The sequence below is a fragment of the Xenopus tropicalis genome, chromosome 5 (assembly GCF_000004195.4).
Source record: "Xenopus tropicalis strain Nigerian chromosome 5, UCB_Xtro_10.0, whole genome shotgun sequence".
Taxonomy (NCBI): Eukaryota; Metazoa; Chordata; class Amphibia; order Anura; family Pipidae; genus Xenopus; species Xenopus tropicalis.
In genome coordinates, this window is record NC_030681.2 from 115686327 (window position 1) to 115713672 (window position 27346).

General features: G+C 37.3%; 2 protein-coding genes across 4 annotated transcripts in view; one reads left to right on the forward strand and one right to left on the reverse strand.

The window, feature by feature from the left end:
• The first annotated feature begins 1027 nt into the window (after nt 1-1027).
• The window catches only part of veph1 (ventricular zone expressed PH domain containing 1), a 192341-nt gene continuing 166022 nt past the window's right edge, over nt 1028-27346 (forward strand). The window contains exons 1-4 of one of the 3 annotated variants that reach the window (XM_031902403.1): nt 1028-1360; nt 6755-6957; nt 10180-10395; nt 13277-13451. In XM_031902403.1, the coding sequence (XP_031758263.1) occupies nt 6820-6957; nt 10180-10395; nt 13277-13451 (529 nt within the window). In that variant the 5' untranslated portion in view covers nt 1028-1360; nt 6755-6819. The remainder of the gene's footprint in view (nt 1361-6754; nt 6958-10179; nt 10396-13276; nt 13452-27346) is intronic. The other 2 variants (XM_031902402.1, XM_002933254.4) reach the window with 2 other exon arrangements.
• ptx3 (pentraxin 3) lies at nt 16523-25675 on the reverse strand. The gene is made up of 3 exons (XM_002933243.5): nt 25342-25675; nt 24545-25063; nt 16523-18044 (listed from the first exon to the last, which is right to left on the reverse strand). Exons 1-3 carry the CDS (start codon nt 25478-25480, stop codon nt 17434-17436), a joined length of 1269 nt encoding a protein of 422 aa, XP_002933289.2. The 5' UTR covers nt 25481-25675; the 3' UTR covers nt 16523-17433.

The following is a 27346-nucleotide window of genomic DNA, read 5'->3' on the forward strand; positions in this document are numbered from 1 at the left end:
TAGGTAAAGACATAAAAGGACAAAACTCAGTTTACAATACTAGGGGAAGCTTTATCAACATTTGGATTTTTTGCCACAATTTACATTTTTTTGCATTAAAATTAATGTATTTGAATAATGATTGAAGAACTTGGATTTTTGATACTTCCTAAGTGAAAGAAACACGAAAAACGCAAATGTAAAACTTGTGAGGTCAATTTAGTCATTTAAGTTTTTTGAAGTATTAAAAAAATATGAAAAGTACACAAATGTGAATATTGATAAATAAGCTTCCACGTATAAGTCTTCTCTGTGAATGCCATGGACAGCTTCAAATGCTTAAAGCTGTTTAATCTGTTATAAAAAATTGTTGTTTTAGTTCCTTTTTATTCTGGTAATAATCAAGAATACAGAAAGTCTCACAACACAAGAGAATTTAATTACAATTAAAGTTTTAGCAATAATTACTAGGATAATTATTTTATAAAATAAAGTTTTCACTGTACAGGTATAGGACCTGTTATCCAGAATGCTCGGGACCAAGGTTATTCCGGATAAGGGGTCTCTCCGTAATTTGGATCTTCATACCTTAAGTCTACTAAGAAATCAATAAAACATTAATAAAACCCAATAGGATTATTTTACATCCAATAAGGATTAATTATATCTTAGTTGAAATCAAATACAAAGCACTGTTTTATTTTTACAGAGAAAAAGGAAATCAATTTTAAAAATCTGAATTATTTGATTAAAATGGGGTCTATGGGAGACAGGCTTTTCTGTAATTCGGAGCTTTCCGGATAAGGGATGCCATACCTGTATACTACCTGATATTTTGTAAGCAGGTACATTTTTAATCCAAATCACCATTTTTACTTTCCTTTAGTCATGTTACATTAATTTGGCAGACGTTCAAAAAGAAAACATTTATTCTTTATGTGTTATTTATTAACATGCATGGTAATACTTAGTTAATTTTTAAAACTGTTGTAGTCCAAGACAGTGTAGGATAATTTAGGCTGTGTAGTGGAAATTTGATTCCCCTAGCCAAAAGGATAGGCATACAATTGACTTGAGGAAAGTGAAGAGAAGACTTTTTGTTTGCTTGATTCTACATGAGAACTCCAGAGAAACTGAATAGGCTTTGCTTGGTGTGACAGACAATGCACCGAGCTGGCAGTCTCATTCTCAGTCTCTCACATACCAGACAACGGGGATTTTAGGGGGGTACTTAGACCACTGTACTGAAGGCATCAAGACGTCTGTGGAATATTCCTTTGCGTTTTTCACAATCTTATGCATGCCAGAAATACAGGAAAAGCAAAAAGACTGGTACTCTAGAAGTTATGGAAGAAAGGCAAAATAAAGCTTCTCACAACTTGTAAGTAGATTTGTTTAATGAACGGTGCTGTTCAACCTGTTGCCTCAGTGGCTACAAAGAATCTTAAACTCATTTTTCTGCTCTAGAAGTGTAAGAATAATTGCTTATTGAACAACATGTAATCAGGTTTCACTGCAGGTTTAGTGGTGAAAGGGTTAGTGTTCCTTTGCTTTCTCTAACATGTTGCTAAGTGATGTTAATTATGTATATCCTTACAGGGTCTCATTTGTCCTTTCCTTCATACTGTTTTTTTCCCCTGCAATTTTGCAAGGAGCACAATTATCTATTGTCTTTGTGAAGTACCAAAATTAACTTATGTTTTAAAATGAACAAGCCAAGGATATGCTTCTTTCAGTTCATTTATTGAAATTTAGCAGAATTCATTGTTCATTTCTTCTTTTGAGCACAGTTGCTATGGCAAAGGGGAAATACAATATCCCTTTCAGAAATCAGCATTTCTTTTCCACAGGTAACGTAGATTCTGTATTCTGTACCTGTATGCTAGTGGATGTCTAGCTATGTATTTGCATATTTTCTTTATTGTACTTATACTTACCTGCTGCATTCAACCTGCAATTAGCAGCATCCCCCAACATCATTAAATTACAGGTTAGGAATTCAAGATTTTGACATCATGACGATTTGGAAAATGAATTATATCAATTAAACATATATCTTCTGTTTTCTGTCTGTTGCAGAACTGCAGTTTCCTGCATTATTCAGCTGCCAGGGGATTCTGGAAGGTGTAGTTTAAAAAAGGTTGAATATTTCTATACAGCTGTATATACCGGTATAAGTGTGAACAAATGCTAGTGAAAAGGTGTAAATAGGAAGATAAGTTTCCATAAAACCAAGTAGTTTGTGGGGTATGATGTTAAGCTGTCCAAGCAATCTTCTTCAGGATAAACAGATTTCAGTGAAGTTTGCAATGAACTGAAAGATGCAGCTTTTTAGCATGCGAAAATGTGAGACAAATACTTTGTAGCAAGAACAAAGTTACAAAGTCATGCTAAATATTTAATGTTAATATTAATGTTAATATATTAAATCTGTAACATTTAGTATATCTGCATGTTAGGTTATTTCACCACTAGAAACAATGCAGGAGGTCCCTTCATGTAACCTGATGGCGATACAGCAAGGTCCATCCCTGTGCTCCATCTATATTCAGTGTACAGGACCCCTCCCTATGTTGTAGGAGTGGTAATGATTGAGCTTGCCTAAAATAACATACATTTATAAACATACCTTTATCTCATAACGTATAAAAGTATAAATTAAATAATCATATATAACATCTTGAATGTGTTTGTGTTATACAAACTGTATTGTGTGTGGTTCAGTCATAGATTACTATGTACTAAACAGCTTTACTTGACAGTTAAAATAAACTTTGCTTACGCTCAGCACTGACACTTCACGCACCCGTAACCCTTACATTCTTTAGCTGCTTCTAGTCTAGGAGTTCTGCAGAGTTCCTGGGTTCTGTAAATTAGTTTCATTGGTTACTATTCAAGGAGTGAAATGCCTAAGGCTATCAGTACAGGGTCTGTGCACTGCGGATGCTAGGTGTTTGGGACTGGAATGTAATAATATGCTGGAAATGAAACATGGAACTGTTAAAAATAGTTTTAGTCCTTTGTCCCTTTAGAATTCAAAGCATTAACAAAGGTCTGTTTAGTGTATTCCATTCAGTTATATCTAATGGCTGTTGGTTGGGACAAAGCAGTTTAACTCAGGTTTAACTATGCTAACATTCCCTGAGGTCACATGGCAAAGTCATGGAGCTCAGTTAATCTGAATTCCATGAATTCCATCTGCAGAAGTCTTGTAATTAATGACCGTCAATGAATTTCCATGCCCAGATATTATAGCTCCTATCAACTTCTTTTACACAGCATAAAACAGCAATCAGAGCTGAGAACAAAATGTAGAAATAAGTTACCAAGGCAGCACGTTTGTAAATTGCAATTTTTATATACAATGCAGCATTATTTTCCCAGAATTCCAGAATAAAAGTAGACACCTGCTAAATGTAAAAGAGATAGCACAGAAGGGAGATCCTGCCCCATAAAGCTTACAATCTGAAGAGTGCACTAAAGCGTAACTCATTGGCGTGGGCTGGGTGGGCACATTATTGCTGACTTCAGGACTTTAGGAACATGTATGTGCAAAAGCACCTTTGTGAGTAGGTCAATGTGCACTCAATTTTGCATCCATTTTAGTGCCTTGCACTCATGCGATCCACAGATTGTTTGACAAGAAAGATGGAGAGAGAAGGTGACGAGGAATGGAGAAAAAAGTGCTAAACACAAGGAAGGGTTTTATACTGTACATTCCAAAAAATGGCGTTGATCATCAAGTGCCTACTGCTAATGTTCCTGTGGTAAAAAGTGCTGCAAAAAATGGTTTCAATGAAGTTATAATGAAACAGTCTTAGCTTGTTGTAACAGATTACACAGCTCAGAGCTTTATGTGTGTCCTGTGCACGCCTCTCTAATAGGGGCCGATTCATTAAAACAAGAGTTCGAATCCCGAATGGGAAAAATTCGGATTGGATACGATAATTTCTGAAGATCCCAAATATCACGAAAATGCTTACAAAAAAATCGGATTAGTCACGATAATCCGATAATTGGATTAGTCACGTGATCCGAAAGGCACACAATTTTCGTACTGAACGATTGTAAACAGCGGCAGAACCTTTCTGATTTTTTGCGCAAGTGTACGAAAAAGTTGCACGGGCGCACAAAAAATTTGCACATGCAAATTAGGGCAGGAGGCACATCCTTTATTGGGGCCCAGTCCCTACTGTCTGCCGTAAGGCAGGTAAGGACAGGGCTGAGCTGCATGTCCTGATGATACTCTCTTCACTGCGCACCAGATTTTTCATCCAGCACCCAATGCAGAGCACAGCAGGCAGGGGGCACTTGTGCTTAACAAATAAGCACGAAGGGCTCACTCTTGTGCTACGTTCCCCCTGGGCTCCTATATTATTTTCTGAGGTAAACTAAGGGTAAAACAAGGCACTCTTGATTTTCAGATGCTTTGTTGGCCACAAGACAAATTTCCCACATTTGCCCCCTCCCTGCAGGAAACACCCCTAAAGTTAAAAGAGCACATAAAAAATTCTGAAAGCTGCTTACAATTGCACCTTTACTCATAGAAAAAGTTGTTTTTGGGTAGAAACCCCTTTAAAACTTAAAAAAAAATAATAGATTGCAAATCTATTTAATTTTAAAAATTGGCATTTTTTTTAAGTCTGCTTCCTTCAGGACAACTTAGTTAATCAATGGCATGTCCTTGTTAGGTCCCATCCATAATGTTTCAATATGTTGCATATATAGTCTCTAGGTACATTACTCTCGGACTTAATACTAACCAGTATGATTTTAAGCAGTTTAAAAAGTTTATAGATTTAAAATCAGAAGTCATTTAGCAGAGTTTTCTTGTTTTGGACTTTTCCAGTTCCTTCCAATGCCTTTAGAAGTTCAACATTTGGGGGCCGATTCATTAAAACACGAGTTCGAATCCCGAATGGGATACGATAGTTTCTGAAGATCGCAAATATCACTAAAATGCTTATGAAAAAACTGTATTAGTCATAATATCGTATAATATCGATAATATCGTATTGGTGATCCGAAAGTCACGAAATTTTCGTACCGAAAGATTGTAAACAGCGGCAGAACCTTTACGAATTTTTTGCGCAAGTGTACAAAAAGTTGTGCAAGCGTACGAAAAAGTCGCACAAGCGCAAAAAATCAGCGAAAATACGCTCGGAGCATACGAATGAACGCTCCAAGCATTCATGTCTTAATAAATCTCCCCCTTGGTCTGTGCACTCCTAGGGTACAGACCCTATAGATGTAAAAATATTGCTGGATCAGCTGTTCAACCATAGTTTCAGATATGGTCAACTGGGCCTAAACAACTGGATGCAGCTTTGCTGTGTGAATTGATGCATGTCACTATGTGGAATGTTATAAAAGGCACAATGTTTGCCCAGGTGTTGAAATTTTATCAGCCAATAAGATCAGATTGCCAGGTTTCTTGGGATATTTGGAGTAAAATACACCAAGGATGGTAGTTACGCTGAACTTCATATGGCTCATTTACATCTGCAACTTGTGCTTTTTCCCTGCAGTCAGTTGCACCTAAAAATGCACTCTTTGCACCTCCTTATATTTGCACTCAGCACAACGTAGTCCTTTCTGCCCTCCATTCTAAGTCAGGAGCAGCTGCACCTACTGACAAAGGTGAACCCTGAAGCCATCACCACCTCCTCATCAGGTGTTAGTTCCAGGGTTTCCTCAGTGCCCTGTGTCAATAGGCACAGCACACTTGGGCCAAAAGAATAAGGATACATATTTTACTTGCACACTAAACACTAAAAATGATGCCAGGCAGACTTATCAATTTGGGACCAAGCACACATGCAGTTCCATCCGGTCAGATGCAACTGTGGTAGGCTCAGCATATTTGCATCAGGAGAATCTCCCATATGCAACTGCGATGAAGCTGAAGTTCTAGGGAAAACAATTAATTTTTCCATGGCTTTCCAACTTCAGTGTGAATTTCTTTGTGTCTGGATGCAAGTGTGTAGCTATTCACAGCTTTTTGCAGTTTCCTAAGAAATGTATATGGTACTGATTAGGAGTCTTATATATTATAGGCAACAAGTGTATATTTCTTAACTGTATATTTTTTCTATTACATTCCAACAGCCTTGCTAAATGATTTGTGATCACTATTTGGGGAGGCCCTGTCAGACTGCTAGCCTGATGATCACATGCATCATTGATAATGTTAATCAGTGGAGAAACAAACTTTGCCTAAATGAATTATTAGAAACCCATCCATCCTGAACTGATATGAGTTTTAAAAATCTTATTATAGTGCTCCTTCTGGGTCAAAGCCATGCATTTGACTGGAAATGACCAAACACACTAAAAATATTGACGTATATAGCTAGCTTCAGTTAAAGAACCATATGCTACTTGGTGTGGTAATTATAGGCACATGGGGCCATGTTAAAATGGAGGAAATCAGAATATTTTTAGTACATACATAGCAATTAAACCCTAACTTTAAAGTTCAACCTATTCCATTGGGTTGTTGAGTCCCAAGAGTTCTCATTGTGTGTGCATATGTAATATTGTCTTTTTAAAAAAAAAAAAAAAATAATATGTAGTTTAAAAAGTTTCAAGCCAACTACTTAGTATGCAGCAAATATTATAAATTATGTAATTTTGTTTGTTAAACCTAAATATTTGTTGAATGTTCTCCAGTTTATCTCTTGGATATTTCCTCTTTGATGTCCTGTTACAAAGTGCTCATGCCACAATGTAATTAACAAAGAATAATGAACTGTAATCTGAATGTTCTTTGTAGGTGATCGAAAAAGTGACAGAACTAAATGAAGCCAAATTTCACTGACTCTCTGCAGAATATAAGCCATGCACCATTTGTTTGAATTGGTTTTGGGACACAGAGACCTATCAAGAGCAGGGGACTTATTCTCTTTAGAGGATTTTGAGATAGAAGACAGTCTGTCTGAAGCTTTGCAACAAATCAAGATAATATCTTCCTCTGAGGTATGTGACCAATTGTGATAATAAAATTAATGTTTTTAAGGATAGGGCATGAGGCCCACAGTTTAAACTCTCTGCAGTTCTGGGTTTGATTTGATTGATCTTTGTACAACAAATAACAAATAAGTACAAGTGAACTATCCTCCTGATACATCAAGTATTATAATGGCTACTCATCAGATTCACAGTTGAGAAGGAAAAACAATGGAAACACAAAGAATTCAGGTGGTCCAATGAAAATACTAAAAGAATGGCTTGGAGAGACTGGAACAAGGAATTAGGAAAGACTGAGAGTTATAAAAGGAAATGGAAAAAAAGTAGGGTAAGAAAGAGGATGAGTAAGGGGACAGTACAGTGAGAGTGATGCACAAGGTAGGAAAATAGTGCAGAGATAGTAAGGAGATAGGAGCATGACAATGGTAAAGAGACAAACTGGTAACACAGAAGAAATATAAGAGTACTAAACAGACAGTGTGTGAGGAGGAGAATAATTAGTCCGGTGTAATGGTAAGGTAAGAGAAAGATGAGTGCAATAAAGGGACAGAATCGTAAGGCAGGAGAAGAATCAATCTGGTGTAGTGATGGAATTTTAAGGGAAGAGAAAGATATGTGCAATAAAGGGACAGGGGACCTGTCACCCTAAGAAGTAATTCTAAATTATTTTCTATTGTGTTTGTTGAGCACAATAAACTTCACTTACACTATATAAATAATATAAATCTTGTTTCCTTCAGTCCTGGAATTACACAATCACATCAAGTAGGCAGGTGCCATTTTGTGGACACTGTTATTAAGGCAAGCTTTGCATCACCCCAAAATCTTGTGTATATGCCAGAATAGGGGACCAGATGCCCAGGCCCATGCACTGGCTACACAATTAGATGGTTAGGAGGAAGGGGGAAACTGAATTGAAATTTAAAGTACTTGTCTGCCCCACCTCTATGCCTAAGGCATAGAGGTGGGACAGGCAATATATGACTGACAGCTGGGATTTTTAAATGCCTTTATAATGTGTTTGGATGTGTTAATATAAAAATGAACTTGGGTTTTTGTTTAAATTGAAAAGGACTTTTATTATACAGTTTTTTATGTCTGGGTGACAGGTCCACTTTAAATGGTAGAGAGAGTGGTTAGCAAGACAAAGAAAAGTGACAGCACTGACACCTTCCCTTCTGTGCATTTCCCGTTAAAGTCAATAGGAAGTGCAGGAGACAGTCATAGGTATTTATCCACATGACTTTTATTATAAGTGTTCCTGTTTCATGTCTAACAATCAGATAAAAATGAGCTTATTTTATAATCAAAAATGTTATACTGCATAATAATCTATATGGAGTTAAATTTCAGCAACATTACACATTGGTAAAATATTGTTCATGTAGAGTATTGGGGCTGGACTATGAATATACATTATCCAATTAAACACAATAGAATAGAGTGGAAGGAATAGCAAACACCCTGTAAAGACCCCAGAAGTTCTGCTTCAAATACGATTTTAGTATTTGTATGAAATAAAGGGTGTGTCAAATAAATTATTTGTGTTTTCTTATGACTAATGCATGTCTATTCATCCTGTATATATGTGTGTTGGTGATTTCTTTGAGAAGATTTTTTTCTTTCTAAAATAAGAAATTCTGGAAGATAGAAAAAACAGAAACCCACAAAAATGGTTTATATTTTAACTATTTCTAAAATAATAAAAAAAATACAAATACGAAAGTATTGTAGAAATGATACCTATATTGGCTAACAATAGAAATACATTGCAAGCTTTCGAGCTCTAAAGGCCCCTTCCATCACGCCTGACGAAGGGGCCTTAAAGTACTGAAAGCTTGAAATGTGTTTCTATTGTTAGCCAATATAGGTATCATTTCTACAATACTTTTGCATTTGTGTTTTTTTTATTATTTTTGACACTGACTAACACAATACTACAGTTTTTGTTTTGTGATTATTTCTAGAAATTATCGGTACATACATACTAAGTTGCAGTACTCTTGAAATTTTACCACTGGAGGGCAGCATGACTTCACTAACTGGTTAGCAGTGACTGCTTCCATAATCTGGGAAGCAGAGAACCAATTCAGTTAGGGTGAGAAGGGCTAAAAGGAGCCAAAGAGCCCTTAACATTGCAAGACATGCAGTGTAGAGCCTTCTGGAATCAGAATCGTATTTACATGAGAAAGAGTTCTCTGTTTTGATTTGATTGTGTTTTAATGATGAAAACTGAACTGCAAACATTACAAATCAAGTATTGTGCCACACTCTTTTGTTGTGGCATATTTCTATACAGTTACTTCACTCTCTTCTATAGTTCCACATAAAAAAAATCTGTTAAGAATATGAAAAAAAGAATATGTAAAAATATGCATAAAAACACTATATCCTGAAAGCTTTTTGTACTTCTCACTGTGCTAGTCAGGAATATGTAAAGATTATTTTGCCCCATTCATGAATATTAGATTATCTGGTTATTTTGACAGTAATAACTACTTCCCAACATTGAGTTGGTTCCCAAACCGCCTGTTTCGGCCCCCGCAACCATGAATTCAACATAATAGTATAAAAGCTCAGGCTATGGCATTTTGAGGAACTGACATGGAAAGCTAACAATGAAGATGTTACCGCCATAGCATTATAAAGACCAAACTCTTCTCAATGAATGTCTGTAGCCACGTTATGTATGCCATACCTCAAAATGCATCCTCAATAAATGGAATTCGTGAGTCATTTCACAATAGTGTATGGATCCCTGTTAAACTTCAAAGCATATTTTCTTGGCTATCAGTGAATCTTTGCAGGAGGCAGAATGTAAAACATGATCTTAATTTTGAAGACATGAAACTAATCTATGGCCACATATGATGCTAGAATGCCAAGTTTTAAGCAGGGAAACAATGCTGTTTGAAGCTTGCTGCCACGTATTTCACTTTTATTGTTTTGCTTTTTTCTCTTACTGCATATGGAGGAGAAATTCCACATTTACTGATCTAACCAAAATGTGTTGGACTTGTGGTCCTGAATCAGTCATATTTATTACTCACATTGAGTAATGATATATTTAATATATATATAAATATATGTTTTTTCAATATAGTAAAATACACTGAAAATTACTCCTTAATATTTTCTTATTAGGGTCTGTTGTTAAATTATAAATAAAATGCTGATTTCAGTAAAAAAGGGAGAATGCTTCATTCCCGCCTCTTTATATATTTGCCGCAGGATTACCAGATTAATGACAATGATCAAGCAGTTGTAGAAATTTGTATTACACGAATTACAACTGCAATAAGAGAAACGGAAACGATTGAAAAGCACAGTGAAGCATTGGTATCGCTTTGGGAATCCTGTCTGGAACACAATCTGACATCAGGGCTGAAAGATGAAGATACCCCTCATGCTAAAATCGCTTCTGATATCATGAGCTGCATTCTGCAAGTGAGTGCTTTCTTTTACAACTTCTTTTATTGTCCACAAGAAGTGAACCCTTAGTTTATTCAGGGGTAGCAAATCTTAGGACTATGGTGCATGGGATATTCCAGTAGTAGCCTTAGTACCTTAGACTTTAGACCTTAGAATTAGCTGAATTTACTTTTGCATAAATTACTGTGACATGTATGATAAATGTAGAAAACTGCTTAAATCACTAAATACAGTATATACATGTTACAAATTAGTGCTGTTGGAACTAATTGCAAAAATACTCAGCACACGCCCTATTCATTGCACTTATGTTGAAGAAGGGGTTATGCTGCCCTTTTAAAGGCCAGTATATGGCTGCCGGGACAATGTCTGTAATTTTTTTTTATAACTCGTAATGTTTATTGAATATTTTAATATCACATAGTTTACAAAAAATATTATGCAATTAAAGAAAGAGGTAGAAGTGAACATACAAAGTTAAAAATTTATATCGACATCAGAAAACACATGAATACTGTGTTAGGCAAAAGGAGCTCAAACTTTAGCATACTTGTTTTAAGGACAGTAATAGTGGCTATCATTTTTGTCATTGTTGCTCTAAGATTCAATTGCTGAGTAAGTTGCTGAATGTCCAGGGTTATGGGCTGCTTCCAAACTTTTGCTAATGTCTGTTATTTTGTGCCTGATGATTTTGAGATTTTTTTTCAGTCTGGAAAGATTCAGTCAACTGGTAGATATCGTAAGTCCTTATTTGTTATCACTGTTCATATGGTGAACAGATGGGTCCTTGTGTTCTGCATTCTTTGTTCCTGCAGATTGGATGTATGTTCCCTGTTCACACATATAAAAATCTTGTTTCCACTTACTAGTCAAAAAGATCTTGGTGTATTACCATGGCCAGATATTCTCCATTGTGGTAAGGAGCAAGACATAAACCAACAGGACATTTGCGTTTAATGATGAATGCATTGGTATAGAATACACTAAAAAAACACATATACATATTTTAAAACATCACCCTTTGAAATGGATTATGCAGGGAATGCTGAAATCTCTGTATCCCATATTAGGTGTATTCTCTCCAACAGTCGCATTCTGTGCATTACATTTTCCACCAACTGTAGTTTGTGTACATTTCACAGCTGCTCATGTTTTATAAGGCTGACCAGACACGCACAGACAACACATGTCCAACTGAGTACTAGTTTGCTGAGTTCAGAGGAAAGTAACTGCACGTAAGACCATTGATTATATATTTATACATATTTATTATATCACCCCTTAAGCCAGGCGTGTCAAACTCAATCACAAAAGGTTGGCTGAAATCTAAAACACAGGCTAAGTCACTGGCTACATTTTTTTTTAAGATACTGTACGGTCAGGCACAGTCACAGTGCAGTCAGGCGATTGGTGCTGCACGGTCAGGCACAGTCACCAGGGCCCCATAAAATAGCCAGAAGGGCCGTATTCGATCCGCAGGCCTTGTGTTTGACACATGTTCCTTAAGCGCCTCTTCGCCACTGTTAACAACCCTATTTTGGCCAGTCCTTCTTCAGAAATTAGACTTTCCCTTTTCCTACGTAGTTGCCCTTCTCTGTACTCTCTCTAATTCAATTATATCCCATTCGTGCACTGGAGGCCGAAACTGAATGACATATTCTATATGGGGCTTCACCAGCGCTCTGTAAAGTGGAAGAATAACTCCCTCCTCCCGTGAATCTATGCCCCCTTTAATACAGCTCAAAACCTTGTTTGCCTTTGCAGCTGCTGCCTGGCATTGCTTGCTACAGCCAAGTTTATTATTTACAAGGTCCTTCTCCATTATGGATTTGCCAAGTGCAGTCCCATTAAGGGTATAAGTAGCTGCATATTTTTACATCCCAGGTGCATGACCTTATATTTATCCACATTAAATTTCATCTGCCACTTAGCCGCCCAGATGGTCAAGATCCTGCTGCAACGATGCCACATCCCGGATAGAACTGACTGGGCTGCAGAGTTTTGTGGCATCTGCAAACACTGATACATTACTTATAATACCCTCCCCTAAGTCAAACAAAAGTGGACCCAACACAGAATGTACCATTAACAACCACCCTCCGTAAGACCAATAGATATTAGTTTAGAAAGCAGTTATTTGTGGGGAACGGTATCAAATGCTTTGGCAAAATCCAAATAGATGATATCTACTGCATCCCCACTGTCCAGCTTCTTACTTACCTCATCATAAAAAAGCAATTACATTTGTTTGACATGACCTGCCCTTCATAAAGCCATCCTGATTACTGCTCATAATTCCATTTTTCAGAACATAATTTTGTATGTGATCCCTTAACAAGCCTTCAAATAACTTGCCCACCACGGATGTCAGACTTACCATCCTGCTAATCCTAAACATGCCTGTTAAACCATCTAGAATTCTGAAAAAGAGGGACAAGAATGTAAGGATTTGGGCTTACATAGCTGACATAGTGCTTAGTACTTCTTTGATAAAAAGTTTGTTTCTCAGAATTCAACCACATAAAGGTGGTTTAATGTGTGACGGGATGGAATTTTCAAATCTGAATTAATTATCGCAAACAGAGTTGCACCTCATTAGCTCCAGATGATCAGCAAAGAGCCCTAAACAAGGGGCTATAGCCAGTCTGTCTGCTTGAACAGCTGAGTTTGTTGATCAAATGTTGATCAAATGCCTCTGTGTGGTGCCATGCATAGAAAAAAGGAAAACTTTGCTGGTAAATGAATGCTTTTCTGTTTAAAGAAGCCAGACTATAAGAAATGTTGGCATGCTAGTTGCTTATTTGCTACATATAAACATACATATTTATAATGTCACTGAACTGGTGATGCCATCCTTACTGTGGGAATAACTGCTTTCTGTAATATTTATTTACAGAATTATAACAGACCAACAGTTATGTTACTGGCAATCCCAGTGGCTGTGAAATTCCTCTGGAGGGGCAACAAGGAACTATGCAGAAATATGTCAAGTTACATATCACTGGCAGCCATTGCCAAAGCAGACCTCTTGGCAGATCACACGGAAGCAATTGTAAACAGTGTTCTTCAAGGTACAGATTTTGAGGCCATTACTTTCAGGTTCATAATATAAAAAGTTTTTTTTTGCTGAGATGCTGATAATTATTAATTATGTAAATGCATTATATCACTAAATATGTTTATGTTACTGCTATTGAAGTGAAGGCAACCTCTGTTGACAGGCATATTCCTGCTGTTGTCATTAAGGTCTATGACAGGAAGCCCAAGAGGTTCTTTGCTACAAGAAGCAGGGCAATCTGTTATGATATGGGCCTTAAATTATTGGACGAGACAAGCTTTGTAATTCCATATTTTGAAAGGGGAGCAAATGTACAAAACAGACAGGAGGTGCAGCCCTCTGCTGAGCCCTGTCCTTAACACCTGTCTTAGGGACAGGGCTTTTTTTTCAAGGAACACGCTTCAGCATTAGTAGTGACATTCTGTGAGCCTGTGTGACCTGCTACTTTGTGGCTAAGCTGCTGCTGCTCCTAGGCATTTCCACTTCAACATAACAAAACTTGATGGGCAGGTCCAGCAGGTCTGAAATTTGACAAATCGATTTGTAGGAAAGGTGACATGAAATGCCATGTTAAAAGTCACTTAACTCTTCAGTACTATCCATTCAAATGCTTGTCTAAGGAGATTCCATGACAGCAAATTTGATTTTATGTACCTGTAATTAATGGGTGTGACTAATATTGCCAAAACCAATAATTAAAAGGGGTTCCCTCATACTTTTGGCCATGTATTGTTTCTTTTCCTTCAATTTCAAGATATATACTTATGTCCTTTTGAAAAAATCAATAGTTTAATAAGGAAGAAAATGTAGCAGTGTAAACAATCTAATCTCAGGTATGCTAGCTTATCTTCCTTTCCATCTAAACGTTGTTTAGTTACTGATGTTTTATCTGTTAAGCTTCTGTACAGTGTCCTCAAGCATGTTTTACTTAGATTGGCATGCTGATAAGAAGTAATCAGTCAACATATGTACAGTATATGCCCTGTAACCAAACATTTTTATGAACTAACATTCTCAAATCTTATATTTATATTGTTACCAAATTAAAATGTTTCACAGATGTGTGTTCTGCAGCTTTAGACCCTGACTTCTGCTCTCCATGTAGCCTAATTCCTTCCTTTTCTCATCTTTCGTTTTTCTATACTATGATCCTATGTAACACACTCACCTTGTATTTATATATAGTGTCTGTACGTTTCTTAACATTGTCTCCACATAAACAGCTGCATCATCACTTAATCTTATTTAATGAAAGCTTTGTTGATTCTTGGTCCCTTCTTTATAAGGCCTTGTCTGTATTAAAGGAGAAGGAAAGGCTAATAAAGAGTTAATCTCAAGCTGCAGGCATGCCTTCAGTTGTCTTAATAGTGCCCTTAAGTCTCCCCATATTTCACCTGTTCAGATGATCAGAAGCCAAACAGGAAGAAAAAATGCTGAGCTGTGTAAAGAAAGTTCCCATAATGCCTCACTCCTGCACTGAGACCCAGACCAGTGTACATGCTCAGTTAGTTAGACCAGGGGTCCCCAAACTTTTTTGAGCCACGGACCGGTTACTAACAGGAAAATTTTTCCACGGACCGGACCCGATGGGGGGGGGGGGGTTGTGTAGTGCGGATGCAGCACAAATTGCAGGCGTGGATGTGTGTACGGCGCGTTCAATCGCGTCTCTATGTGCGGCGTGTTCGCTTTACGTCTTCAGTTGCGCGGCGCGCTCATTCACATCCTGCATTTGTCGTCTCTTGCCGCTCAGGGGAACGCCGGCGGCACAATCCCATTCAGTCCACGACCCCATACCGGTCCGCAGCCCGGCGGCTGGGGACCCCTGAGTTAGACTATAAGTCAGCTTCCTGCTGATTGGCTCAGATCGACATTCCTAAGGGGGGGAGTGAGTTCTTAGCATTCTTGAGGGAGGGGGAGCAGGAGAGAGCAGAGAGCTGCGTGTCTGTGGCACATGAATTACACACTAGAAATCTTTTGACAGAGAAGTCAGTGCAGCATTTCTGTGAGTGCTTATAGACCTTTCTGATAAAGCTTACTTAGTTTTTACCCTTCTTTCTCCTTTAAAAGGTTTTATTTATTTGTTTCAACAAAAATTAGCAGAGGAGTCAGATCACTGCTGATGTCCATATGTTGACAATATATTATCTCTTCTCATGGTTAGGATTGGCAGAATGAACAACAATAAGTGATCAAACACATTTAAGGAGAGAAAATAGCAAAGGGAAAGAGCAAGGAGAGAAGGCTAGCTATGATCGGAACAGTTATAGCATGTGTTCAATAGCAAGTCAAAGCCATGTTGAATAATGTCAACGTCATGGAGATGCAGTAATTTTGTTTGTCCATGGGCCCCAGATTTTTTCAGACTTGTCTGGGCAGCCACTGCTCAAATAGGTAATCTTATAGAGGGGGAGGGCCTCATTCATTAAAGACTTACAGCATTATAGAGTAGTTACAGTAGGCTGCTTCAAGAATAGGATTCTTACTTTCCTAGCTATGCCATCTATGTAGGCATTTGTGAATGTTTTGGAATAACATTGGTCTATATGTATAGCCTTTAAAAGTGTTTTGACTTTTAGTTTATTGCAGTATTCTTCTACCAGTGAAAAGTTAGTCAAGTTCTCTGAAGTCCTGACTTCCAAGTCTTGAAGGCAACAACTTATAGCTGGAAGTTCAACATTCTTATTAAAATGTTGCTCACATTCGTTTGGAAGGTTGCAGGTATCCCAATAAAATGTTTTGACTTACACTCTGACATATGAGTATATGGTGTATTGTAGTATTCTTTTAGCAATGAGACGTTAGTCAAGTTCTCTGAAGGTCTGACTTCCAAGTCTTGAAGTCAACAACTTCTATAGCTGGCAGTTCAACATTCTTATTTAAATGTTGCTCACATTAGTTTGGAAGGTTGTGGGAATCCCAAATTGAGTATCTGAGGCTAGCTATATTAAATATGGCCAGCTGGTTTGTGGGAGAAGGCATTTCCTGTCGCGTTTGTAGTCTAAGTGGTATTGAACAAAGTAATAATATCAATAATGCCACATTCAGTTTCTGTTTCTAGTTGTTGTCAAATAACTACAACTCTCATCAAAGTAGAAAAAGCCATTTAAATTTATTGTTCTCTTCGCTTTAAAACAAAAAAAAAAAACATTTGTAATCACAAGAGGTCTTAATATAAGGAAACTGATTACATTTTGAAATAGCCATATATATATTTGTTTTTTATTACAGTAAATCTTGTATTCCTATTAATATGGAGATCACTGAACAGTTGAAATTAGGGATGTGAAATAATTGATCTTCCAACAGCTATGTGCTGTCACTTTCAGCACCAATTGTCCTACAGTGGCCAAGGATTCTAGGAATTGGCTTTCTTAACAGCTGGAACTATAAGGGTTGTAAACTAAGGAAGTCCAACCGGCAGGGAATTATACGTCCCCTGCAGGTCACTAGACGTTCTTGTTATTACTTAACATATTTTTTTAATTAAAAAAACTGAAAATCTCCATTATTATTGTGTGTATGTCATCCCTGAAAAACTATGCGGATTTGTTTGTGATAGAGCTTGCTATATTTCTATAGTACAACTTTACAAAAATACAGTAGTTTTATTGCAATTCTAGCACATTTAATTTACAATATAATACAGTAGCATATACTTACACATATAAAGGTGGATTAAAACAAGTGGTTATAATTAGGTTTATAAAATGTGTTTTTAGCTGCATATCTGCATTCACATTAAACAGAAATACCAAGGACAGTATGATTAGACTGAATATCTAGGTTGGCTTTGCCATAATTTAGTACTGTTTGCATCTATTTATCAGAAGGATTTTGGGTAAGGAAAAAGGGGTGTGCTTAGTGTTATGGTGCTTATTGTTTCTTGTTGAACAAATAAATCAAATCATCTTCTTGAAGTTACAAAAACTTAGTTTAAATAAGACTTAGCTCATTGCATTCAGTATAAGTTACGGTTATATTATAAGACAACCAAACTAATGAATGTACTGAGCACCCCCATGAAGTAGGATTTCTGTTGTTCCCCACCCAACAATATTCCCCCGAAAGCTGCAACTTTCCTCTGTTCCAGTCCATGTAATAACCCCATCACTGAGTACTTTGTTCCAGAAATTGAACCCTGTAATCTTTCCAGAAAAGGATAATGATTCGTCAAATCCTCCTCCCACACAACAACCATTTTTTTCTTGGCCAAGCTGGAAAATGCCACGGTTGGGGATTTCATAACCCTTTGCAATGTCATAGGATGTAGCTCTGTTCTCTCTGTTTACCCATAGTGTTGCCTTGCCATTTTCAGAGCTCCAGGTACCACACACATTTGTCCAGTTACTGGGTTCAACAACATTGTCTGCAATTACCTTATTCTGCCCGTCTCCTATCACTAAGACTAATGACTGGTGGTTCAGGTACAACTGAATTTCATAAGGGTTTCTTTTGGTGCCATAAGAAAAGATGATTGTTCTGTCCAAGGCTTCTGTTACTTTAACCCACACACAAAACGAGAAGGCCTGGAGAGTCATGTCTGCCGGGTGCACGCTTGCATATATTTTAGGTGATCTCATTGGAAATAATATTGCAATTTCACAGCCTAAAAAAATGAGAAAGAAAATTGAAGTATAAAGACAAATGTACATTTTTGTCATGTTAAAGTTTGGACAATCTAAAAATAATTTCATACAGAATAATGACTGCATTGTATTATGATGATAAACTTTAGTTAATACCTCACGGATTTATTAATAAACTTTCATAGGATAATTACATTTACCAATCAAGTTAACTGCATCACTCATGGGATTTGATAATCACCACTACCACTTGGGAAAAGAAGGGGTACAAAAAAACTCACATGTATGTACCTATTGTATAAATTGATAGCAAACAAGAAACAATTTGCATATGCCTCAATTAATGGATATGTGGCCAATGTGCTTTTTAAAGAGCATGACATCAGTCTTTTAGCTGTCAGCCAAATGCCATGAGCTCTAGCAGGTTGTTCTTACAAGGACAGTATGCATTAAACTGCTGCCATCATTGGTTACAAAATCTTGGATAAAATTATCTAGTTGGCTGACAGCATTGATCCATGTAGGCAGCATAAGAATGCTGTTAGACTAGGAGATCTAGGGATATGTATATGTCATAAGTGGTAGTACATTAATAAAGTAGCTCACAATAGTTTTACTAGAAAAAAGACCCAGTTAGCTTGTTTGAAATGTTAGCAGTTATGCCATTTTTATGGATGTATAAGCCCCTAAGCCTTTTCTAAGCACCAGCTGAATCTTAAAGGGGATATATAGCAATGATGAATTATATATGGTGCATCATTTCAATCTATGCTAAAAACAAAAAAACATTTCATGTCCTACACGGTTCTTGAACCAGCCCGTAGTTGGGGTGCCAACCACAGCTCTGACTTGGCATAAACAGTTACCTAACAGGTCCATGTAATTGCTGATTAACTGCCATACTACAGTGCAAAGTGCTGAGAACTGCAGACTCCCATGAACAGCCTGGGAAAGCAGCCAACAGCAAATGGAAGGCTCGGTGGTACTAGTAGGGCATCACACTGGCAAATACCTGTTTATGACACACTTTTTACCCTTAAATGTCAGTGTGAAAGTTGTTTTACAGAACAGAGCTAATGCAGCTTGCTGCTTTCATATGAAAAAGGGAAGGAAATTCTAGTCTAGCAAGTATTTTACGTAAATAGAAAAACAATGAATGTAACATCTTAAGGGTTAGAACTAGACCCCTACAGTTTTTCTTGAACTATAACTAACTACTGAATAAATTGGTTTTTCAGCATACTCTTAGGGGCTGATTTACTAATCCACGAATCCGAATTCCGAATGGGAAAAAATCGGATTGGAAACGATAATTTTGCGACTTTGTCTTATTTTTTGCGATTTTTCCGTCGCCGTCGCGACTTTTTAGGGAATTGTCACGACTTTTTCGTAGCCGCTGCGACTTGCGCAAATTTTTTGTATTGAGCGCTAGTAAACGGCGGGCAAACCTTTCCGATTTTTAAGCGACGGCTACGAAAAAGTTGTGACAATTCGCGCAAGTCGTAACGGCTACAAAAAAGTCGCGACAATTTACGAAAACGTTGCGACGGCGACGAAAAAATAGCAAAATACCGATCATTTCGAAAAAAACGCATTCGGGCGCTCTCAATCCGTTCGTGGATTAGTAAATCAGCCCATTAGTACTGCCTTCTGGATTAGTGCCTCATGCCCATGCTAAAATGTCAAGCTGAATGAGGCTTGACTTCTGAATCAGTCAGCTGCTACCTGGCACAAAAGAGAAAATTGTTGGTATGTGGGAATAAAATTAACATTTTCATAAACAATACCCAAATTCACTGTCTATTCACAACGTAGGCAATGAGACCATGTAGATCTTCCACTTTATGTACATGCAAATAGACAGCTGAGAGCTTTCTTTGCATACACAGGTATCAAGATCCCTTACCCCGTCATTATCTAGATTCCCTGAATTATGAGAAGGCCATCTTCCATAAAAACCTTTATAGGCAAATTATTTTTCCTTTACTTTTTCTCTGTAATAATAAAACAGTACAGACTTTGTACTTTGTACTTAAACCAAACTTACTGGGTTTAATTTAAGGACATCTAAATCCTACATTCTCCTACCATGCATATAAGTTGGGCACATCTCCCCCACTGGAACCACATCATTTGTACTGCATATATCCCCTTTGTTCTCCAGCGCAATCACATTTTCATAAATAAAATAGTAGTGTTTACCCAGCATCCATTTTCCCTCTGACACATTATAAGTGACATACATGTGCAAACAGCACATGTGCACTGTAAAGTTCATGCAATTAAGAATGCAGGCTTACACAGGCAGAACTTACTTTGATCAAAAGTTCTGCTTGGATTGAGTATTATAATGGTTAAGGTGAGATCAGGAGAGGAGGTTAGGCGAAAAAATAAGAACAGACAGCTAGATCAGAGTTTCTATGGGAACCAGCAATGCCATCTCTTCATTGGCTGCTAGACTGGAATCGGTGTTTAATAGTCTGAGCTGAGAAGAACTGAGTATGCTCAGTAGCCAAATGCCAAAGGAAATTCCTGAGGGAGGGGGCCGAGTGAGTTAAAGGAGATGGAATTATTAAGGGGATGCTGCAGCCTTCCTATTAACCTCTGAACAACCAGAATGGCAAGTATTTAAAGAGGTTGTTCACTGATTATTTTTTTTCTGTGGGTGTTTACATGTCTTTTAATGCTTAAATGATTTTTAGCAGACTTAAGGTATGTTGATCTAAATAGTGGATCTAATATCCTGCATTCTATATAATAGATCCTATACCTGTATTTTAACTTCTGCTAATTATATTGTTACTTTCTAATGGTTTATATAAACTAAATAATGTTAATGTAAAGACTAGACATTATCTGGCAGCAATATGTGCAGTTGGTTATCCTTAAATAACATAGATGGAGATGATAAGGATCTTGAGACTTTCTTTGTGTTAAGGAATATAGAAGCATTCCATTAATGGACATGTAGAGGTTCTGCACTGCAGGCGATTAGACTGAGTCACTTCCTCTACAAAGAAGCTTGTGCAATTTAAAATTAATCATGCTCTTAGACTGGACAAATGGGACACCTTTAACCAGTTTAGGGAAGACATGACCTTTTTTATTTGCTTGTTTAAATCTAATCTTGCCGAATATTTTGGTATACCCATTACATTTTCGGTCACCTTGTTCTGATAATGCTCTAAAATGTCAGAAACACCATCTGAAATAGTCAATTTAATTAGTGGGTCTTTGACTTGATTATTACGGGCTTTCTAAAATTAAAAACAGTTCTGTAAAAGACCGATAGTGTAATTAGAAATTCCCTTAAGAGCTCCACTGGCTCTCCTCCAGCTTTTGGAGAAATTAAAACCAGTTGCAGCCGTCTCTTTGAAACTTCACTTTTGGGGCATCTGTGTAAGATTTAAAAGCATATGGTGATAGATTAGGAGATTAATGTGTGTGTGTGTGCCACACATGTAAGCACACACAGAAATGATTGTGTGCGAACAAAAAGAGAAAATATAGCAGTAAACATCTTAGATTAATTTATTTTTATAATAACTGACTGATGCAATTGTTTTAGATTCATTTAGGAATTGAAGTTTTACATCTATGAAACCTGATCTGGGGATTTGAATGAAACACAGTGAATTATCAATGTTAATAAAAACTGCAGTACCACGTGACACTCATAGCCTAATATCTTGTATATAATGAATTCTAATATAAAGACACATCTTGAGGCAGCTAGTGGGAGAGCTGACTGACAGGTTTCTGAGACAGCAAGTGTGACTGGCAGTAGTTTGTAGACCACGTGGACTTGAAGAGTAATTAAATGCTCTAAGAAATGTATTATTTTTTTTAATTATAGCATAGGACTAATTTCCCACATTCAAAACCAGCAGCCCTATGCTACTTTATATAGGGCAGGCCTGATCAGCTTTGCTAGATGAAAATTTTAGGGTGCACTAATAAAAGTAGGGAAGCCAAAGCTATGGCCCTTTAGTTGCTGTAAATACCATGTGGAGCACTGCATTCACTGTGTCCAAAAGAGCTGAGAGACATGAGTGTGTGTAATACTGCACACTCAGCACCTCAAGATACTTCTCCATCTGTGCAAGTGCTGCTTGATGGTTTATAATACTGGGCTTTAAAGGTCACAACAGCTGGATGACTGCAACCTCAATACCTCTGCTTTGAAGCTTTCTAACTACATAAATCATGCTTATAGATTTTATATTGTTCTCTTTTTGGATAAACAATAGCAAAAAAAACCTCTGTTTGCCCCTGTATGAAAGAGTAGTCATTACTAGTTAACAAAACCAGATATATATGAACTGTGTTTTCTGTTTTTAAGAGGAATGTTGGTTCTAAGACCCTTTGTCAGTTTGTTTCTTTAGAACAGCAGATAACGGCTTACTGTGAGACAACTGGAACATACAGAGATCATATTGTTACCAATACAAAAATAACCGATCCCTCTCAGCCTGTAGAGACAGCATATGGATTTCAAGTGTCTTAGTTTCCGAATAATATGTATTAATAAACCATTAAGTCATGATACATGAATCAATCCCCTTGCCATGTTTTTGTTGAGTTGAGAGGAATACTAGCAACAAGGCTACTAGCATTTACTTTATATAATATGCAGCTTAATGGTGTATCTGTGGTACTGTTTGTATGTTTTGTGCAATCTAATGAAGAAGCTCTGATGGCCAAAAGTTAACCCTTTTATTTGCCCTCCTCTTTTATTGTTTTTGTTTTGCTTTTAATTACTTACTTATCTTCTGATCCATTCCCTCTTATTCCCTGATCCATCTCCTTTTCCTGTTCCAGTCTCTTATTCAAACGACTGCCTGGCTGCTAAGGTAAATAAGACTCTAGCTACCATATTGATGCTGAAATGCCAAACTGGAAAGCTGCTGAACAAAAAGCTAAATAACTGTAAGATCAAGAAAAACGAAAAATGAAGACCAATTGCAAATAGTCTTAGAATATCAATGTCTACATTAAAAAAATGAAACACGTGGGTGCCGCAACACTGCTATCAGATTGATAGATAGCTGTATGAAGTGCTGTTGTCTTTTTAACCTGTAGCAGCGTGGGGGCGCCCTCTGTACAAGAGCAGCCATTAGTTATTTCCTGGCTTAGCACCACCTCCTCCACTCAGAGAAGGAGTGAAAGTGTGTCTAGATTTACTGTTGTCTTCAAACTTTAGTACCTATAGCAGCATCTGTAAGGTACAGCATCGCTTATTGTTTACTTATTACCAGATATATAAACATATATGAAATTGGACAGGAGTCAAAACTATGTGAATTTTAAGTGTTTTATTCAACAAAAAAACTGTCTGGGATCAAAAACATGAGCAACCTTATTTTCTGAATCACTGAATCACTCTCTGGAGAGAAAAGTTTTTCTTTACTAAATGCTTCCAGTTTGGCCAAGAGTAACAGTAGTCTGGACTGACAAAATATCTGTAATTGAAAATAATTTAGAAAATTGTGTTTTGGTTCCTAAGAGAAACTACAGGGATACATTTTAATAGGCTACCTATTGAGTTACTGCTGGAGACTGATGTTGAGGCTCTGTGAACCCTAAAGCAAAATCTTCTTGGGTTTCCCTCCCACCAAATCGTAGGAGGAGGATCTGATTTGTATTCTTATAGTGAGGCTATAAATCACTCATTGGTTGTAGGCCTCTATAGGGTGCCCTATATTTCTGGGACCCCCAGCAACTGGGTCTGCAGTTTTTGTTGATACACACCAGTTAAGTGAGCATCTTAGTAACTCCAAATCACATACACTGCACAGATAACATTACCTCTAGTAGCAATATATGACACAAATCTATATTGTTTTGCAAGATATTAATTTTTCCTGCCTGTTTTAAATTTATTTGGGAGGTGTGAATAGTTATTTTCATGCACTGGCATTCAGTTAATGGCAATGTCTGGCATAACTGGCTTTATGAAAAACTCAACCAATTAATATTTCCTTCACCCCAATAAATATAATATTCATTTTAAATGTAATCTTAGTTGCTCTATTCCAGAAGCGTGAGACTCATTGGTGAGAAACCTCATGCAAAGTTTAGCACATTATATTTCAACCCTGCAAGCAAAAATTTAGTGACTCAGCACATCTGGCTCAGTCATTGGAGAGCCTGCGAGCATTCTGTCTGGTTTCAATGAAATGTTAGCTGAAAGTTAACCAAATAGCTGCTAACACAGTGCAAATGTTACAATATTGCTATTATTTGAACAATATTTTTTGGCAGTGTTCAGTTATAGAAAGTATAGCTCTAAACATATACTCCATTTAAGGCTAAAGAGTGCCCTATTTGTGGGATGTTTCTAATCATGAGCTGTTCACAAAATGTAAGGCTCATAAGCATTAACTGTATACTTCCAACCCTGCATAAGTATCAAGCCATCTGCCTGCCATGTGGGGGAATAACACACCATCCCCACCAAAGGCTAATAGGGGATGCTGGGATTTGTAGTTCACAAAAGCAGACTTGTACATAAGCTTACCTCCTGGGAGATATCTCTGGCTGATCCAGCTTTGAGCTGTCTGCAGTTTGGCAGTCGTTTCATCTAACGTGCGCAGCACAGCAGCAAGAGTGAAGCTTGCTTCTGCACAGTTGTAGCTATCTTCCTTTGTCCTTAAAGCTTCTTGCTTCAAGTCTTCTTCAATACGGCTAATCCTGTCGGATATGTTAAAGTTCAATAAAATGGCTTTTTCCAGGTCACTTTCCTTCTTGGTGTCCAGACTATTTTCCCGTCGCTGAGCTTGCTCACACTTGGATGCCAATGCTTGGATGCTGTTCACCTCGGTTGTAATTTTAGTAGTGGCACTCTCAATGTGGCTTGCACATGCCCCAGCAAAGCTACTGACAAACTGCAGCATTTCTGCTCTCAGGCTCTGCAGTTCCACACTGACAACTTCATTCACAGTTTCAAGCAGTATATTCTCTCTCATCTGGGAGTTCTCTAACATTGTAAAGAGCTTGTCCCACTTTGTCAGATCCTTCACTTGGCAGTCAGAAATCACTAGAACACAAGAATACAAGTTACATTCGCCTATTGCACTAAGAGGTATTTACATGTTTCACTTATGTACAATTGTGTAGTATGTTTCTGTTGCATGACCTGTTTATTAGGAATTGAGCACAATATAGATAAAATCATAACTTTATGTTATAGAAGACATTTACATTCCAACCACATTTACAAAAACTAGTCATATAATTCTAACAGCAACAATTAGAATATCGGTATTGATTGAAATCTGAAATAAAGTAAAAAATGAAATGGCTAAATATACTTGCCTTCTTCATTCTCTAGGATTCCATTCTCAAAGTCATTATTTAATTTAACATGAATGATGTCTTCAATTGTTTGGGCTGTGGAGAAACAGCAGATAGCACAAAGTAAAATGTTCAGTGGTGTCATAAAATGGGAAATCATGATTTTGCTAGTTGGCAGTTCTGTGTTATAATCCTCTTGCCGTTGTCTTTTGTTCTATAGATGCTTCTTACAACATGCCAGAGCTTAGCTGTAGCAACACTGAGAAGGGAGCCCGTGAAAGCCCTTAATAAATGCTATGAGTGAGCCAGGTGAAGAAGTAATATCAGTATTACTCAGTAGCAGCATTGTAAGCAGCCATATGATGTAATGTAATAGGAGTCATGTTAAGGGGTGGTAGGGGTGGAGGTATGGCAGTTACACAACTTCTCCTTAATGGTTCGTGTGGTGGGTGGATGCTTCCAAGCAGGGGGAAACATAGGGAAGTTTGCATGGGGTACTATAAATCACAAGGGAATTGTGAATACAAAACATCAGGCCTCTCTCCATCCCATATGTTCTTAACTGCTTCCTTTACCAGAAACAGCTTCTGCTCAGAGTTTGTTACTCAATGTGTGCTTGTTTGTGTGTTTTCTTCATTAGTTGTTAAGGAAATGCCATCGTTTGATAGGCTCACAATTATTTAGGTCTCGGTGACAGGAATGGCATGTAATTTATTTTACATTTACTTTAATGTAGTTGTTTGAACATTCACTTTATACCATCGCTTTACTGAGGCATTGAGAAGAAAGAGTTTTGCCAAATGCCAGCTTTTTATAATTAGTTGATGTATTTAGTCTATAGTGGATATCATGTGTCCACCATGAAGCTCATTTTAAATGATCATTCTCCCCTGAGGTGGTTGCTTAGTGGATAATTCTCCAAAGCATGTGTTGAATTCATTTATTTGCACCATTTGTCCTTGGTCAAGCTATTTAATCTGGGTATAAGTGGACAGGTAAATTCCAACTCAAATTAGACATTTTAATAAATCCATTTGTCGCATGATCACATCAGGAAGTCTGTGTATTTATAGGAGGGAAAAACTCACCCACCTGATCCAGGTAAGATTCAGACAGCCTCCCCTGTGCACTGAACACATGGAAAGTTCTACTCAAGCAGAAAACTATCAATATTGGCATATCATCTGGAGTATTCAAGTAAATGTTTTACTCCATAATCTCCCATGGTTATTTTTTACTGCACTATCTCTCTACAAAACTGTATGTATTGATGTGCCTAGAGTGGTGAATATTGTTTAGTAGCATAATATAAACATATCAGTTTAATAATAAACCTGTATTGGTGCACTACTGCCTTTGCAATACCTCAAACAGAGTGTTGGAGCAGCTAAAGATCATTCACAGCACATTTCACTCAACACTACAGTTTTTCTTGCTTTTTTTTGTTTTTTTCCGCCATATTTTGCTGCTGCTACATCTGGCAGACGTATGGCAAAAGTGTATTGGGATTGAAATCTGCCTTTCTAAGGCAAACAGCATTACTGAAAAGTTATGACACGTGACTGACACTTTTCATTTACAATTCTCAGTTGACATTTACTACTGTTTGCAAAGCATAACCTATGGGAAGAGCTTAAGGGGTTAGCAAAGAGAGGATATCTGCTATTGGCTAGGAGTTCCTAGCTATTTAATTGTCCTTGTTAGCTACAAACATATTTAAAGTATAAGGTTGGGCTATAAAAGTTGCTCATATGCTGGCTTTTATTGCACCTCTAGTATACAATTGCACACAGCCAAATTGAGCTGTATGTCAGAGTTCTGTTAATTAGCTGTGGAACACCCAGAGGGTAAGACTATTTGGCTCAATAAAGCAGAAAGGCATTCCAAGAGGTCATTGCTAGCCTTCAGGACTAGGGCTCTCAGATAACACTTACAAAACACTTCATGATAGTAACAATCATGTTTAGAATAAGAAAGCGGATCATCCTATAGTTAGGTACAAAGCCATGAATGGCATTTGACTGTG